The sequence below is a fragment of the Arachis stenosperma genome, chromosome 2 (genome assembly GCF_014773155.1).
Source record: "Arachis stenosperma cultivar V10309 chromosome 2, arast.V10309.gnm1.PFL2, whole genome shotgun sequence".
Taxonomy (NCBI): domain Eukaryota; kingdom Viridiplantae; phylum Streptophyta; class Magnoliopsida; order Fabales; family Fabaceae; genus Arachis; species Arachis stenosperma.
Genome location: NC_080378.1, coordinates 120466808 through 120482001, shown reverse-complemented (window position 1 = coordinate 120482001; position 15194 = coordinate 120466808). Strand labels below are relative to the sequence as shown.

The 15194-nt window shown below is 33.9% G+C and overlaps 1 protein-coding gene across 3 annotated transcripts; it reads left to right on the top strand.

Moving 5' to 3' along the window:
• The first annotated feature begins 8129 nt into the window (after positions 1 to 8129).
• Positions 8130 to 15104, top strand: LOC130960932 (serine/threonine-protein kinase CTR1). 3 transcript variants are annotated; one of them, XM_057886471.1, is made up of 17 exons: positions 8130 to 8978; positions 9536 to 9837; positions 9923 to 10067; positions 10212 to 10315; positions 10526 to 10734; positions 11105 to 11410; positions 11914 to 11954; positions 12294 to 12362; positions 12472 to 12572; positions 12709 to 12793; positions 12902 to 13000; positions 13083 to 13151; positions 13247 to 13378; positions 13933 to 14027; positions 14108 to 14308; positions 14414 to 14476; positions 14748 to 15104. In XM_057886471.1, the coding sequence occupies exons 1-15, from the start codon at positions 8352 to 8354 to the stop codon at positions 14214 to 14216; spliced, it is 2493 nt and encodes an 830-aa protein (XP_057742454.1). In that variant the 5' UTR covers positions 8130 to 8351; the 3' UTR covers positions 14217 to 14308; positions 14414 to 14476; positions 14748 to 15104. The 3 variants fall into 3 exon arrangements, with proteins under 3 accessions (XP_057742454.1, XP_057742453.1, XP_057742452.1); XM_057886470.1 differs by having other exon boundaries at positions 14414 to 14514; XM_057886469.1 differs by lacking the exon at positions 14748 to 15104 and having other exon boundaries at positions 14414 to 14649.
• The last annotated feature ends 90 nt before the right edge of the window (positions 15105 to 15194 follow it).

Genomic DNA, 15194 nt, shown 5'->3' with positions numbered 1-15194 from the left:
ATATTAAATACAAATTTAATAATAAAAATATAGTGATAAAAAAACTAGAAGGAATATATGCAATAGGTGATTCAGATGGAATATTGTTTTAAAATGGTGGTTGAGGGTTAATATTTTCAGCAGATAAATCATTACGTGAAAATAATGGAAAAAGGTCAATGCTTCTAACAGATGGAACCTTGGATGAAAATGGTGGTGGGGCCAGTATTCCCCGTATTTTTGTATACAGCTAAAAATGAAAGTAGATTTTTTTTGTTTTGAGTTTTTTTTTTTACGAAAATGATAGAATGACTTATCGAAGAGAAAAAGTCATATATTTTAACTTCTTCAAAAAACTATGAATTAACTTTTTAAAAAGTTAAAAGTTTTTTTTTAAATAGTACCAAACACTGACTTTTTCATAATTCAAAAGTCAGAAAAAATAGCTCTTAACAATATGTTGTAGCTAAATTCTATCAAGTGTTTGTCCTTTGGGTCTATAAAAATTGTTTGTTTTGTATTTTTATTTTTATAATTTTGTAAAAAAATAAAATAATGTTTTCTGATTTTATTCGTTATTTTTTAATTTTCTTTGTCAAATTTAAAATATAAATAAATAAATAAAAATGTAATTGTAAATCAAATATACCCTATTTTTTTTTTAAGCAAACTTATAGATGATAAAATAAATGCATATAGGAATTCACATAATAGACTACTTCTAAATTAATTATCTTATAAGGTTTCTTTCGGTTTCATGTTGGTCACTATTTGTGTATTTTAGTTATTTTAACTTTTTATATATTTAAAAAATTCATGCTTGAACTAAGGATAATAAGTGCATTTGAGATATGTTATAAGGTGAAACAATATGCATAGTTGTAAGATTTGAATTGGTCTCAGTTTTAATCATAAAGCCAATGACTCGATCTTGTCTACCATTCTAACAACAAAATCAAATCATAAAAGAAAAAATAAAATATTTCATTGTATGGTTAAAGTATCGCATTTGCTTTTTGAGTTTAAAGTATTTCTTTAATTTTTATAAAGGTAAAATATATCTTTTATTTTTAATATTTTAAAAAAGAAATTAAAAAGATATTTTTAACGTTTTATTATTTGATTCAAATTATTTTTAATGTTTGAAATACACTTCAATTTTATTTTTTATATTAATTTTTTGAATCAAATTAAATATTAAGAATTTAAATTTTTTAAAAAATATTTAAAAAAATATATATTTTACCCTTTTCACAATTACGATAACATACTAATATGAGAATTTAATGACAATTAGGCCTACCTAATAGGTTTGTTCATTCATATATTATTAATAAAAAACAACTATTTTTATTTATAAATATTTCAAATATTGGAAAAATTTATCCATAAAAAAACAAAATTAACGTAATATTCATGACAGATAAATTTTATGTAATAAAAATACCTAAAATTTATATTTTTGTTGATATTTTAAAAAAGTTAAGTAAATTTTAAAATTATTTTTAAGTTTAATTATTTTGTTAGTCCTTATAGTTTCACCAAATTTTCAATTAGGTTTATATATTTTTTGTCTTTCAATTGGATCTGTACAATGCTTTTAAGTTTGTAATTATGTCCTTTTCATGTTAAGAATATTAAAATTAACATAATATTTTTACTAAAATATATACGGTCAAAGATTTAATTAAAATTTTAATTATAAATACCTTCAATTTGCGAAAAAAAGTAATCCTAGGGGTCAGCAACTTTTGTTATTTGTAGCCATCAAATAGCCATTAATGATGATTTTAATGGTGTGAGATTTCATCAAATGGCTCACTTTTCTTTGCTGGTTACATGCTGGCCATAATTCAATAAAGTTGCTGGCCCCCTAGACTTTTCTACAAAAAAATATTCAGTTAACTCTAATATTTTTACTAGGAAATACTTAATTACAAAATTAAAGCAGGTAGGAATCCAATTAAAAAGAAAAATATAGAGATCTAATTAAAAATTTAGTAAAACTATAGAGACTAATGCCTTATTTTTACTGTTCATCTTTAACTTATGACATCAACATTTTTTTTTTTAGATTTCAAATTTTTACATTTTTTTATCATTATCATTTTTTCTCTTTTCTATCCCTTCTTCACTTCCACCGCTACCACCACCACCATATTTTTTATACCCTTAGCTTCACATCCTCCTTTAAAAAAAAAAAAAGATAAAATTATCCAAAAATAAATATAATAAAGCATAAATTTTATTTGGTTTTTGGTTAATGGATATGTCGATTCAAACTTTGCAGGTGATCTTGATAAACGAAAATCTACTACAAGCTATGTGTTTACACTTGCAGGAGGAGTTGTGAGATGGCTATCTAAATTACAAACTATTGTAACTTTATCTACTACAGAAACTGAATATATGACAGTTACCCAAGCATGCAAGGAAGCTATTTGGATCCAAAGGTTGATAGAAGAACATGAGCACAAACAACAAAAGATTTTTGTGTATTGTGACGGTCAAAGTGCCTTGCACATTGCAAAAAATCCTGCCTTTCATTCAAGAATAAAACACATTGGAGTACAATATCACTTTGTTTGGAAAGTAGTAGAAGAAGGAAGTGTTAATATGCATAAAATTCACACTAAAGATAACCTAGCAAAAGTCATGACAAAACCAATCAACACTGAAAAATTTGAATGGTGTAGATCTTCATATGACCTATCGAATACATGAGCAACATGAATTTTGAAAATTTACCAAAATTAGCTTTAAGTAGTAAATTGTAAGTTTAGTAAAACTAATTAGAAAAAAAGAAAAACTAAATAATGAAAGGAGAAAAATACTCCTACGTAATAGCCATCAAATTTTGATGGTGGAGAGAGAAAAAGAATAGTAACCTCATGTTACGGGTGGTTTACGCAACAAAGATTCGCTTATAAATTGAAAATATGTTTATTTTGTTTTCAATCAAGTCATCCAATAATAATAATAGTAACATTGAGTTACATAGAGAGTTTTATTTCTTTGAGAGATTTTCTCCTATATATAGAGAGAGGTTTATTATTCTTTTGTCAAGATAAAATGTTATGGTACTCTCCTTGTGATAGAAAGAAGTTGTAATTCTCAAAAAAGTTACTTAGTTGTTTTCATATTTTATACAAATATCTAAATTTTCATTTCTATATTTTGTTGTGTCATTTATCTGCTACATAACAAGTTTTTTTTCCCAAAGTTAGATAATTTCATTCATGAAATGAAAGAAACATATAGGTGTCCATATATGGGACAAATAAAAGAAATGGGCGACTCCCAATACTCTACTATAAAGGTAACATCATATAATAATAATCTAATAAGAGAGATAAAAAAAGAAAAAAGTAAAGTGCTCATTAATTAGGAAGTGGGAATATGTTGAAACTATTTCTGCAGTTTCAAAGCCGATGTCATTATCTTTTCCACACTAGTTGATACATTATAAAAGATTAACATGTTCCTAGCCTTCCATAAGAACCAACTCAAAATCACCATCATCATTCTCTGAGATGAGCTATTGGGTTGGGTATGCAAGGCTCCCATTCTTAAGTTCCACTCAACATATAAATTAGAATATTTGGTGCTCCTTCTAGTAGCTGGTAAGCCTATTTTGACCAAATTTTCTTTGATTTTACACAATGAAAGATGCAATGATTGATTGTTTCTGAAAATCATAGGCATCTTCGGCAAAGAGGTTGAATTGATGGGATGCGATGATGAAGCTTTTGCAACACTAAAAGCTTTTCATGGAAGCTCCTCCAAAGAAAAATCTTAATCTTCCCTGAGATTTTCATCTTCCACAGTTCTCACCACAAATTTTGTGGTCTCATAATCTCCGGGCAAAATTCAATGGGAGGATGCGAGAACCCATAAGCCAAACGGTACCCAGTACTCATTTCATACAAACCACTTTTATTAAGAGCCCAGTAAATTTTATCTTCTCCACCCCCAATTGTTGGTAGCACACGCTGACTAGTGTCCTTAGAAAAAATACTTCTAATTAGAGTTTGATTCTACTGATCATTAGAAAGTATTAAGTCTTTGACCATTAATAGTGGTTGATTTTGTAGATTGGAAGTTTCCGGTGAAGAAACAACATAAGGATGTGGAGGAGCAAGTCAAGGATTACTAAAGATTCGGATACTAGATCCATCACCAACTTGCCAAACGAGCCCCTTTTCAACAACCTTATGCCCTTCCAATATGCTATGCCACCCCCACGAAGGTACTGTTCCAATCTCTGCATTCATTATAGAACTGTATCGAAAATATTTAACTTTGAGGAGTCTAGATAGGAGTGATTGTGGCTGAAAGATAACTTTTCAATATTATTTTGTTAATAGCACCAAATTCTGAGCCCATAGGTCCTTAAAATCTAGTCCACCTTCCAATTTTGGTCTTGTCATAATATTCCAACTAACCCATGCCATTTTTTGCTCTGTACTTTTTTTACCCCACCAAAATTGAGAGAGTATGTTGTGAATCTCCCTATTTAAAGTGTCAGTAAGACGAAAACATGACAATGAATAAAATAGCTTCTCCAATAGCTTTGATTAGAACATGCCTGCCTGCAGAGAAGAGAAGTTTTCTTTTTCACCCTTGAACTCGCTTCCTCATATTGTCCTTGATTTCTTCGAAGGTAGCCTTTTTTTTATTTTTGGACTGTAGATAGAAGACCCAAATATTTATTCTGTGCACCAATATAATCAAATTTTAATTTTCAAGCCAATAGTAATCGAGCAGCGGGAGAAGTATTATTACTAAAGAATAGAGTTGATGTATGCAAAATAACTTTTTGGCCACTGAACCCCTTGTATGAATGAAGAAGATTGAGAATGTTTTTACAACTATTATCTGTTGCTTTGCAAAAAATGATTGAGTCATCCGCAAACAATAAATGATTAACAGTATGACATCTTTGGTTGATCTGAATACCTTCAATGATACCGTTTTGCTCTGCCTTATTTAGCGAAAAGGATAATCCTTCTGCACAGAAAAGAAAAAGGTATGGAGAGATGGTCTCCTTGACGGATACCTCTATTTGATTTAAAAAAACCAAAAGGTTGACCTTCAACAACGACAGAGTAAGGAACTGTAGTCACCACCTCCTGTATCCAACCAATCCACCTAGATTCAAATCCCAGCTTCTCCAAAATGAACCAAAGAAAATGCCACTCAACACGATCATATGCTTTTCTTATATCCAATTTAACCGCCATTTCACTCGATAGGCCTATCTTTTTTATCTTTAGATAGTGCATACATTCATGAGCGACTAAGACATTGTCTGAAATCAATCTACCCTTAATGAAGGCACTTTGATTAGGGCTGATCAGCGAAGTCATAAATTTTGTAGCCGATGGACTAGTACTTTAGAAATAATCTTATAAACAACTGAGAAAAGGCTGATGGGTCTAACCTGTGTCATATCCTTTGCATAAGGAATCTTATGAATGAGACAGATTTGTGTGTGGTTAAACCTCTTTAGTAGTCTACCACTGACAAAGAAACTACGGACAGTCTTAAAAACATCATCCCCTACTAAACTTCAGTAGAATTGAAAGAATTTAGCCGTAAATCCATCATCATCAGGAGCGCTCTGGGGGTGAATACTAAAGATCGCACGTTTTACCTCATCAAAACTGACTGGTCTAGTTAATTTTCTGTTCATGGTTACTGAAACTTTGGTTTCAAAATCTTCGAATGCATGTGCTGGATTAGCTTGGTTAATCGATGTGAAAATATCCTTGAAGTATATTTCAGCTGCTTGTGCAATTTTCTCACGAGTGGTACCATACGTACCATCATTCTTTTCCACTTTCCAAATTTTATTTCTCCGGATTCTGGATTGGAATGATTGGTGAAAGAAACTTGTATTTCTGTCCCATTCTTTTAGCCACTTTACACGAGAATTCTCCGTCCAATAGCTTTTCTCCTTAAAGTAAGCATCCTCAAGTTTATTTTCCAAGGCTTCAACCTGTTTTCTCCCTGTAATACCCTCCTCTTTGATAATTTCAAGTTAAGATGTGAGTTCACCAATGTCCTTTTTCGAATTATATTTGTTCTGCTACTATCATTGAATAATATGGTGCCTGCAATGCTTCAATTTTGAGCCAAAACAAACATTATTGAGCCATCCACCCATTTCTTCCAAGCTTCAATGATAATTACCCGAATTTATTCTAAACCACACTATCTCTCATGAAACTTAAACCTCCAATTAGATTTTTCTATGACCGAATTTGTATCAAGGAAGATAGGCGCATGATATGAACCGTTTCCTGCGAGTCGAGACTTTCACTCATCGTTTGCAAGTGCACGGTCAAGTCGTTCCCTGATTTGGTCCTGCCCTCGTCGCCTATTAGTCCAGGTGAACCTTCTCCCAATCATACCCAAGTCCTTCAATCCATCACCATCAATAAAATTCACAAATTCAGAAATTGATGAAGCTGATTTTAACCCCCTCATTCCTTCTCATCGAAACTCATTATAGTATTAAAATCACCCATAATTATAACTTTTCTAAAGAAATCTTGTACAAAAGAGGAAAGTTCTGTGTATTGGGTAGAACGAATCTCACCCAAACTATTTAAATGTACCCCAATCAGCTCCCAAGAACAGTTCAAAGCTTGATAAGTTACTTTGGCAGCTATGAAAAATTCTTTTTCAACAAGAATCTCAACCGTTGTGCCCTCCTTCTATGCTAAAGCCAATCCACCAGCTGTACCCGTTGGACTAACAATCTTCCAATCCGTAAAATGACAATATCTCAACTTACTTTCTACCAGACAAGATTGGTTTTTTGTTTCACATAGAAACACGATCTCGGAAGAGTGGAATTGACACATCCTTTTAAGGTTATGAACTGTTAGGGGTATTTTCAAGCCGTGATAATTCCATAAAAGAACTCTCATGATACAATAAATATTTAAGAACATTTCATAACATACAATGTAAAGTATCATTAAAAATAGGTTTAATTACTCTTCATCCTTATAGTTTTGTAAAATTTTTAATTAGATAATTTTTTTAATTATATTTTTGCACTAATTTTTTTTCAATTAGGTCCCTTTTAATAGTAATTGGTTTAATTATATAAGGACCCAATTAAAAAAAAAATAGTACAGAGATCCAAATAAAAAGAAAAAAAAAGTATAAAGATCCAATTAAAAAAAATTTTAATGTAAAAATTCAATTAAATAAAAAAATATAATGATCTAATTAAAAATTTCGTAAAATTATAGGACCAATAGAATAATTAACTAATTAAACCTTTAAAAATATGTACATACTATTTCTTAAATAAAATATATGCAATATTATACTATGATCGATTTACACACCTTAAACAAAACAATCTTATATGAGAGGAGTTCTAAAATACTTGGTGATTCTTTTAATTCGAAATTTAATTCACAATTGCATAAATTATAATTTACACAACATTCAAAAGCAATTCAATAGAAATAGGTGAACTTTTGAAGTATGATTTGTTTTTTTGGTATGTATATAATAAATAATAAAATAAATTTCATTTTGGTAGATCATAAATATTAAATGCTAAACAAGTAAACATGCAATATGGGAGGGAAGTTGGATGGAATGGATACTGGATAGGTCAGAGGAACCAAATTTGTTCTTCCCACTCAAATAAGGGAAATGAGAAAAAAAAAAAACCAAAAACCAAACCAAATTGCTAAAAATGGTTTTAAACAAAATATTTTAGTTATAGTGAAAAAATTATTCTTCCACTCAAATAAGGGAAATGAGAACAAAAGAAAAAGAAAAAGAAAAAATAAACTAAATTGTTAAAAATAATTTTAAATAAAATATTTTATTCGTGTTCAAAATAAAAAATATTCTAATTCAAGATTCAACTCAACTCATTTATTATATTTTTTCAGTTTAAATTGCTATTTTTATTGACTTTTATTTTATTGAATATTTCTATAATATTTAAAATTATATAATAACATATTGGGCCATAATGATGGATGATTCAAGGTTTATGGAACTTAAATTGGTCCGGGTTTTAGATCAAACCGACCCGGACAAGTACAACCCGTAACCAATTGAAAATTCGGAAAAAATAAAAAAAAAATAAATTAAACTTCACCGTTTCAATTTCACTCTCTCTCCTTCTCTCTCTCTCTTCTCCAAACCCTGCAAATTCTAGAGGGAGGAACAAAAAAGCAGAGAAGGAAAAAAAGCTTCAACAGTAGTGAGAGAAACACAGATAAGAAGAAGAAAACAAAGAGAGCAAAGAAGAAGAAGAAGAAACGAGAATTAACGAACGCTTCAGTTACTCGCACGAAGATCTGAAAATAGAGTTCGCGGAAACTTCTCTTATGGAAATGCCCGCACGAAGATCCAACTACTCGTTACTAACCCAAGTTCCTGACGACCACTTCTCCGGAAGCGGAGGCGGCGGGGCAGGTGGCGGAAGCACAGCGCCGTCGTCCTCCGGCGACGGTAAAAACAGCAGAGGAGGGAAGTTTGAGAACAGAGGAGGCTTCGATTGGGACCTCGTCGGCGATCAGAGGGCGACCAACCGGATCGGTAACGTTCACTCCTCGATCGGGCTGCAGAGGCAGTCAAGCGGGAGTAGCTACGGCGAGAGCTCGCTCTCCGGCGGCGGCGGTGACTTCTATGCTCCGACGCTGTCGACGGCGGCGGCGAGCGACGTAGACGGTTTTGGATACTACCACGAAGATGGTTTTAGGGTTGGTGAGCTGAGAACGAGGTTGCCGGAGGCTTCAGGAAGGAGTGCCGGCGGCGGGGGTGGCGGCGGAAGTTCGTCTGGGAAAAGCTGGGCGCAGCAGACGGAGGAGAGCTACCAGCTGCAGCTAGCCCTGGCGCTCCGGCTCTCTTCCGACGCCACGTGCGCTGACGATCCGAATTTCCTTGATCCGGCGCCGGATGAATCGGGGATGAGGTCTTCGAGCTCCGCCGAGGCGGTGTCGCATAGATTCTGGGTTTGTAATTTGTTGATTCAGCACTCTCTCAACATATATTTGGTTTTTGAATTGAAATGGAAGATATTGAACAAGCAAACTTTTTGGCCGGAGTTGTTATCCTTAACTTTCAAATGGATTAGTGTTCTTCACTCTCTTAACTTACTGTGACTTTTCATGAAATTTTATGGATTCTGGCAACAATTCTAGGAAATAATTATGGCTAGGCATTGTTACTGTTTCAAATTAGGTTAGAATCAGAATGTGCTGAGGAAATCGCTAGCAGGAAGTATTATTATCGTTTATTGAGAGGTGAAGTTAAACCCTTTTTGTTAGATTGTTGTCTGAACTATGCTCAAGAGTAAACGATATCCCCCCCCCCCTCTCTCTCTCTCTCTCTCTCTCTCTCTCTCTCTCTCTCTCACCCTATTTTTCTTTTTGAAAATTTTTTCAAGGTGTTTCGGAAAGTAGACGCAGGAAACTAGAAATTGTTTCATGACTTTCATGTGGATAATTTGCTTCACTTATTGGTTGATACGCAATTGCTGATTTATTGTCTTATTAATTGTGTGCATCAGGTGAATGGTTGCCTGTCATACTCCGAAAAGGTTCCTGATGGCTTTTACCTAATTTATGGGATGGATTCCTATGTATGGACAGTGTGCACTGATCTGCAAGAAAATGGCCGAATTCCATCAGTTGATACACTTAAGTCTGTGGACCCTGGCAGTGATTCTTCACTTGAAGTAGTTTTGGTGGATCGGCGTAGTGACCCTAGTTTAAAAGAACTGCTAAACAGAGTACATAGTATTTCTCTTAGCAGCATAACACCCACCGAGGTTGTCGATCAACTTTCCAAGCTGGTTTGCAGTCGTATGGGGTAAGCCTTCTTGGTATTCTTGGCCTGACCTAGTTAGCCTAGTGTCTGGTCTGTCAGTCTAACATGATTTTATTGCTATAATAAGGGGTTCAGCTTCTGTTGGGGAGGATGACTTCTTTTCCATCTGGAAAGATTGCAGTAATGATCTGAAGGATTGCTTAGGCTCTGTCGTTGTTCCCATAGGTAGTCTATCTGTTGGCCTCTGCAGGCATCGTGCTATATTATTCAAAGTAAGGCTCTACTTCTCTGTGGGGCTTTAAGGTTATGGTTATGTATGTTGGCTAAGTTGACTTGTTTGTTCTATAGCACGTGCCACTAACCATTTTTAAAGCAGTGTTTTTGGAATGACATGCTTTTTGTTTAATATTTTTCAGGTACTAGCCGATGCCATTGACTTACCCTGCCGAATTGCAAAGGGCTGTAAATATTGCAAACGGGATGATGCTTCATCTTGTCTTGTCCGATTTGGGCTTGAGAGGTATATGGTATTTTTGCTATGCATGTATACTTTTCTGTTTATAATTAGAGCTTCATTCCAAAAATTAGTTTGCATGGGTTATCATGATGGTTGTGCAAAGGTGTGACAGGGCATAAGTCTGTGGTTAGCCTGAATGTTCATTGACATCTAAATTAGATGTTTCCCAATATAATAGTAATCACACTTGGTTTCTGATATACTTAATTACAGGGAGTATCTTGTTGATTTTATTGGGAGGCCAGGATACCTCTGCGAGCCTGATTCCTTGCTCAATGGTCCATCTTCCATCTCATTTTCTTCACCGTTGCGCTTTCCCAGACATAAACCAGCTGAACCTACCATTGATTTCAGGTCACTGGCCCAACAGTATTTCTCTGACTGTCAATCCCTTGAGCTTGTTTTTGAAAACAGTTCTGCAGGTAGTTTCACATGTCTTGCAATATATACATACTACTTTAAATTTGGGTTTCTGATATTATCATTTCATTTTTTCCACTTATGTGATATATATTCAATTGTTTTTCTAATAGTACATGCATACGGTACAATGAGTAGCCTAATTTTTGATAAACTTGTTACCTGACATCTATAATAAGGCCAAAAAGCATATCTTTACATAGTCCTTTATGTGAGGTGGACATTAGTTGTAGTTTTGTACGTGATTCCGTAATCTGGTATGCACTTATGCACATATAATTATTGTTACGCCTGAACCAGTTGCTAGTACAGGATACCCTGAATTTTGTATCATAGGAGGTGTACTGATAGATTCTGGATTCTCCATTTCAGAACAGTTCGATGGAAAGTGCAAGGACAGGAATAACCCTAGGCCTAATTCAAATGATAGCAGCATAAGTTCTCACCTACCTGTACATCCACATGTTTTGCATCCAAGCACAAGTGATCAAGGTTCTGAAGCATTCCAATCTTGTAGCCCGCAGAATATTTTAGACAGTAGCAAGGATCCACTGCCTGTAAAACTTAAGCGTCCAGTTGGTATACAACCCCCATTACCTCCACGGGAGTTTTCACTTGACATGGAGGATTTGGACATACCGTGGAGTGATCTTGTTTTAAAAGAGAGAATTGGATCAGGTATATCTCCTACTTTATAAATTATACTTTATTTTTTCCCTATAAAAGAAAGCTTCATTTTTTCTGGTGACGAAACAGACATATCTTAGAGAGAAAATAACCCGGATAAGTAGAATGGATAACATCGTTAGTGATGGCAAAAGAAGAAGAATACAAGAATCAAGCTCATAACTTCATAAGTACGATACTGTTGCCAAGCCAATTACATAGTTGACAGGGAGGTTCCCTTAAAGAATTTATGATTTGAATGAACACCATAGTTCATAGGGAAACCATCAGAACAATCCTTCAATTAAATAAAGAGCTATGAAAATATCACGCAATGATAAAATTTTACCTTGCTCCTACAAATCCTCTTATTATAAGTATGATCTGATACAGACCTAAATGACACATTAGTTACCATTTAATAAATATAGGTAAGATCACTTGGTTCTTCTTGAACCATTATTTGCGTAATTGGTATTAGCATTTGTTAATTGGAAATGATCTGTTATATTCAGGTTCTTTTGGGACTGTACATCGTGCTGAGTGGAATGGCTCAGTAAGTCTCTCTCTCTCTCTCTCTCTCTCTCTCTCTCTCTCTCACACACACACACACACACACACACACACACACACACACACTCACACACACACGGTTGTTTGACTTGTTTCTGTTGAAAGTATTGGGATTGAATGTAAAGAGATATCAGATAATCTATTTAGGCAATAAAATGAAACAACAAATAAATGATATATTGTGAGACAAATGACTAATGACTAAGATTATGTTCATATCATATGAAAAACTTATATCAAGTACAAATATAGTGAAATTAGTTCAAGCCTTATGCCAAAATTTGTTAATTGTCTACCTCGTCCAAAACATTACAAATTGCAGGATGTTGCTGTTAAGATTTTGATGGAACAAGATTTTCATGCTGAACGTTTCAAGGAATTCCTGAGGGAGGTATGCTCAAAGGAATATAAGTTCTGACCATGTTTAATGTAGAGGAAATGCCTGTTGCTCTTCGAATATAATTTTTTGCCATTGATTTGAGTTATACTTCTTTTGCTAGGTTGCAATAATGAAACGATTGCGGCATCCAAATATTGTTTTATTTATGGGCGCGGTCACTCAGCCTCCTAATTTATCTATTGTCACAGAATATTTATCCAGGTTTATGAAACCTCTTTACCTGTCTTTCATCCTCTCTCCTGAAAAGAGTTTTTATTTTTTTTAACTTTTTTAATTTTTTTTATGGCTATAGGATATTTTAACCATGAGATTCTAAGTGATTTTGAACCGAGTGCAGGGGTAGCTTATATAGGCTCTTGCACAGACCTGGTGCCAAAGAGGTGCTGGATGAGAGGCGTAGGCTTAGTATGGCTTATGATGTGGTATGCATTTAGAAAATAAATATTATTTTTCTGCTTCATTTTAATATTTTAAATTTGTAATGTCATAACCCTTGTTTTCTTTGGTAACAATATCATTTCTCATTTTAGGCAAAGGGAATGAACTATCTTCATAAACGTAATCCCCCAATTGTTCATAGAGATCTGAAGTCTCCAAACCTTCTTGTTGACAAGAAATACACAGTGAAGGTAATAATGGATATTTCTCTAGTACACCAAATAGTCAAATTTGCTACTTAAAAAAAAGTTTTCTTGTACCTTTTTTTTCTAGGTTTGTGATTTTGGGCTCTCTCGATTAAAGGCCAATACATTTCTCTCATCCAAGTCAGCTGCTGGAACTGTAAGATGCAGACATATATCTGTTTTTTAAATCCTTTGTCTAAGAGGTTTGTTTCTATAGTTACACATTTAATTTTTCTCCTTTCCCTACCTTAGCCTGAGTGGATGGCTCCAGAAGTTCTTCGTGACGAGCCATCAAATGAGAAGTCAGATGTGTACAGCTTTGGCGTAATCTTGTGGGAGCTTGCAACCCTACAACAGCCATGGGGTAATTTGAATCCAGCACAGGTTTGTTGTTTACCCATCATAAATAAAATTATAGTGTGCTTAGAGTTTTGTTATGATTATATTGCTGCAGTTCACGTGGAAGATTATTTAGATTGATACTTGCGAGCATGAGAATATAGTTTACAATGTCATGCTGCTGAAGTGGTGCTAATAAAAATATGAAAGTTATGTATATAGGATGAAGCTAGTATCAATTGAGAGAATGCAACATCTCATGTTTCTTATGGATATTTCAAGTCATGTGAATAGAGAGATAGGCACAACTCACACAAGTGTACATCAAATGGTTAGGATCCTGTTAAAATTTATGAAGCTAATTTTAGTGGCTGTTCTTCTTGATCATAATGTAATCATGAGGATAAAAAACACGAGACTATCAATTTTCATCAAAATGGCCAGTGTGGATGGATTGATGGAGTACATAGAAGTATTTTATTATTGCAGGTTCTTAGTTGACTTTAGAGCATTTTCCTGTTTCATGATGGTCTGGTTCAACTTGCATATAGTGCTTCTGTATTGCTTCAGTCTTCACTGTGCATACTGTTTCCTTGTAGGTTGTAGCAGCTGTTGGCTTTAAGAGGAAAAGGCTCGAGATTCCACATGATTTGAATCCCCACGTAGCTGCACTAATCGAGGCTTGTTGGGCTGAGTGAGTTCAGATACATCATCTATCTTCGAATCCCGCTTCAATATTATGACTTATATTGATATACTTTTTTTTTACTGCAGTGAGCCCTGGAAACGCCCTTCTTTCTCAAGTATTATGGATTCTTTGAGGCCATTGATCAAAGCCCCTTCATCTCAACCTGGTCATCCAAACATGCCACTACTTACATAATGGTTGGAAGCCATTTTGTTATCCATGCACATACCACAGGATTTTTATTGGTTTTGATGTCTAACAGGATTACACTGTTTAAATTGTCCTAGGTACGTGTCAAATTCCGTTGTGATCTTGCCAAATCCTTGTCTAAACGATTGTGAATTGTTTTTGTAACTTCTAGTATAATTAATGCTTAATCTTAATATTTGCAGGTCAATTTGTACATCTCTGTTCTAATTCTGATTTCAGAATACTGATTTTCAGCCCAATGCAAGGTTACTCCATCTTTGTTCCAACAAAATTGTTTGATTAGGTGATCTTGTAATTTGACGAAGAAATGTTTGATTATTTTTTTTTTCTTCTTTCATGATTTTGTATGTAAGAAAATTTTCCCCTTGTAATTACATTCACTTAATGATAATCAGCTTTGCTGGTAATTTATGCTTAACTATTCTTTTGGGCCAGCTTTTCATTTCATTAACTGAATCTGGCGGCTTCACTAGTCAATCTTGTTTGACTATGTCCCTTCATTTCCTTATTTTGTAGAGATTCTCTTTTTCTGAATCTTCCAACAAAACAAATGGCAGCAGCAAAGGACAACTTGGTTCTTTTTGAAGTTGAGAGTAGCAGTGAACAAGAATTAGGGGCCACCACAAATCCCATTTGAAAGTGGTTAGTAACCCTTTCAATCCAAATTGGTCCCTCTCCTTCACTTGCATCACCTCACTATTCAAAGTTCAAACCACTCACTTCCACGGTTCACACGGCTTGTACCTATAATTTCTGTGTTATTAATATTAATGGCTGCCATTTTCACAATTCTTACTCTCGTTATTCTTTTCGTAATGGGTTATTCATAGTTGTAAATCCAACAAATTTTACGCTAACCACATAACAAAATTAAGTTTTAAAAAATCCAATGTTTGTGTTACAATTTGCAAGTGAAAATAAAGCGCATGAGATATGACCCCACAATTTAACTATTCCAAATCG

Excerpts from the sequence above, each read along its gene's own strand:
- LOC130960932 (XM_057886471.1), top strand. The coding sequence starts at position 8,352 with ATGGAAATGCCCGCACGAAGATCCAACTACTCGTTACTAACCCAAGTT. Across the intron at positions 8,979-9,535 it reads CGGTGTCGCATAGATTCTGG|GTGAATGGTTGCCTGTCATA; the intron begins GTTTGTAATTTG and ends TGTGTGCATCAG. Across the intron at positions 12,363-12,471 it reads TCAAGGAATTCCTGAGGGAG|GTTGCAATAATGAAACGATT; the intron begins GTATGCTCAAAG and ends TTCTTTTGCTAG.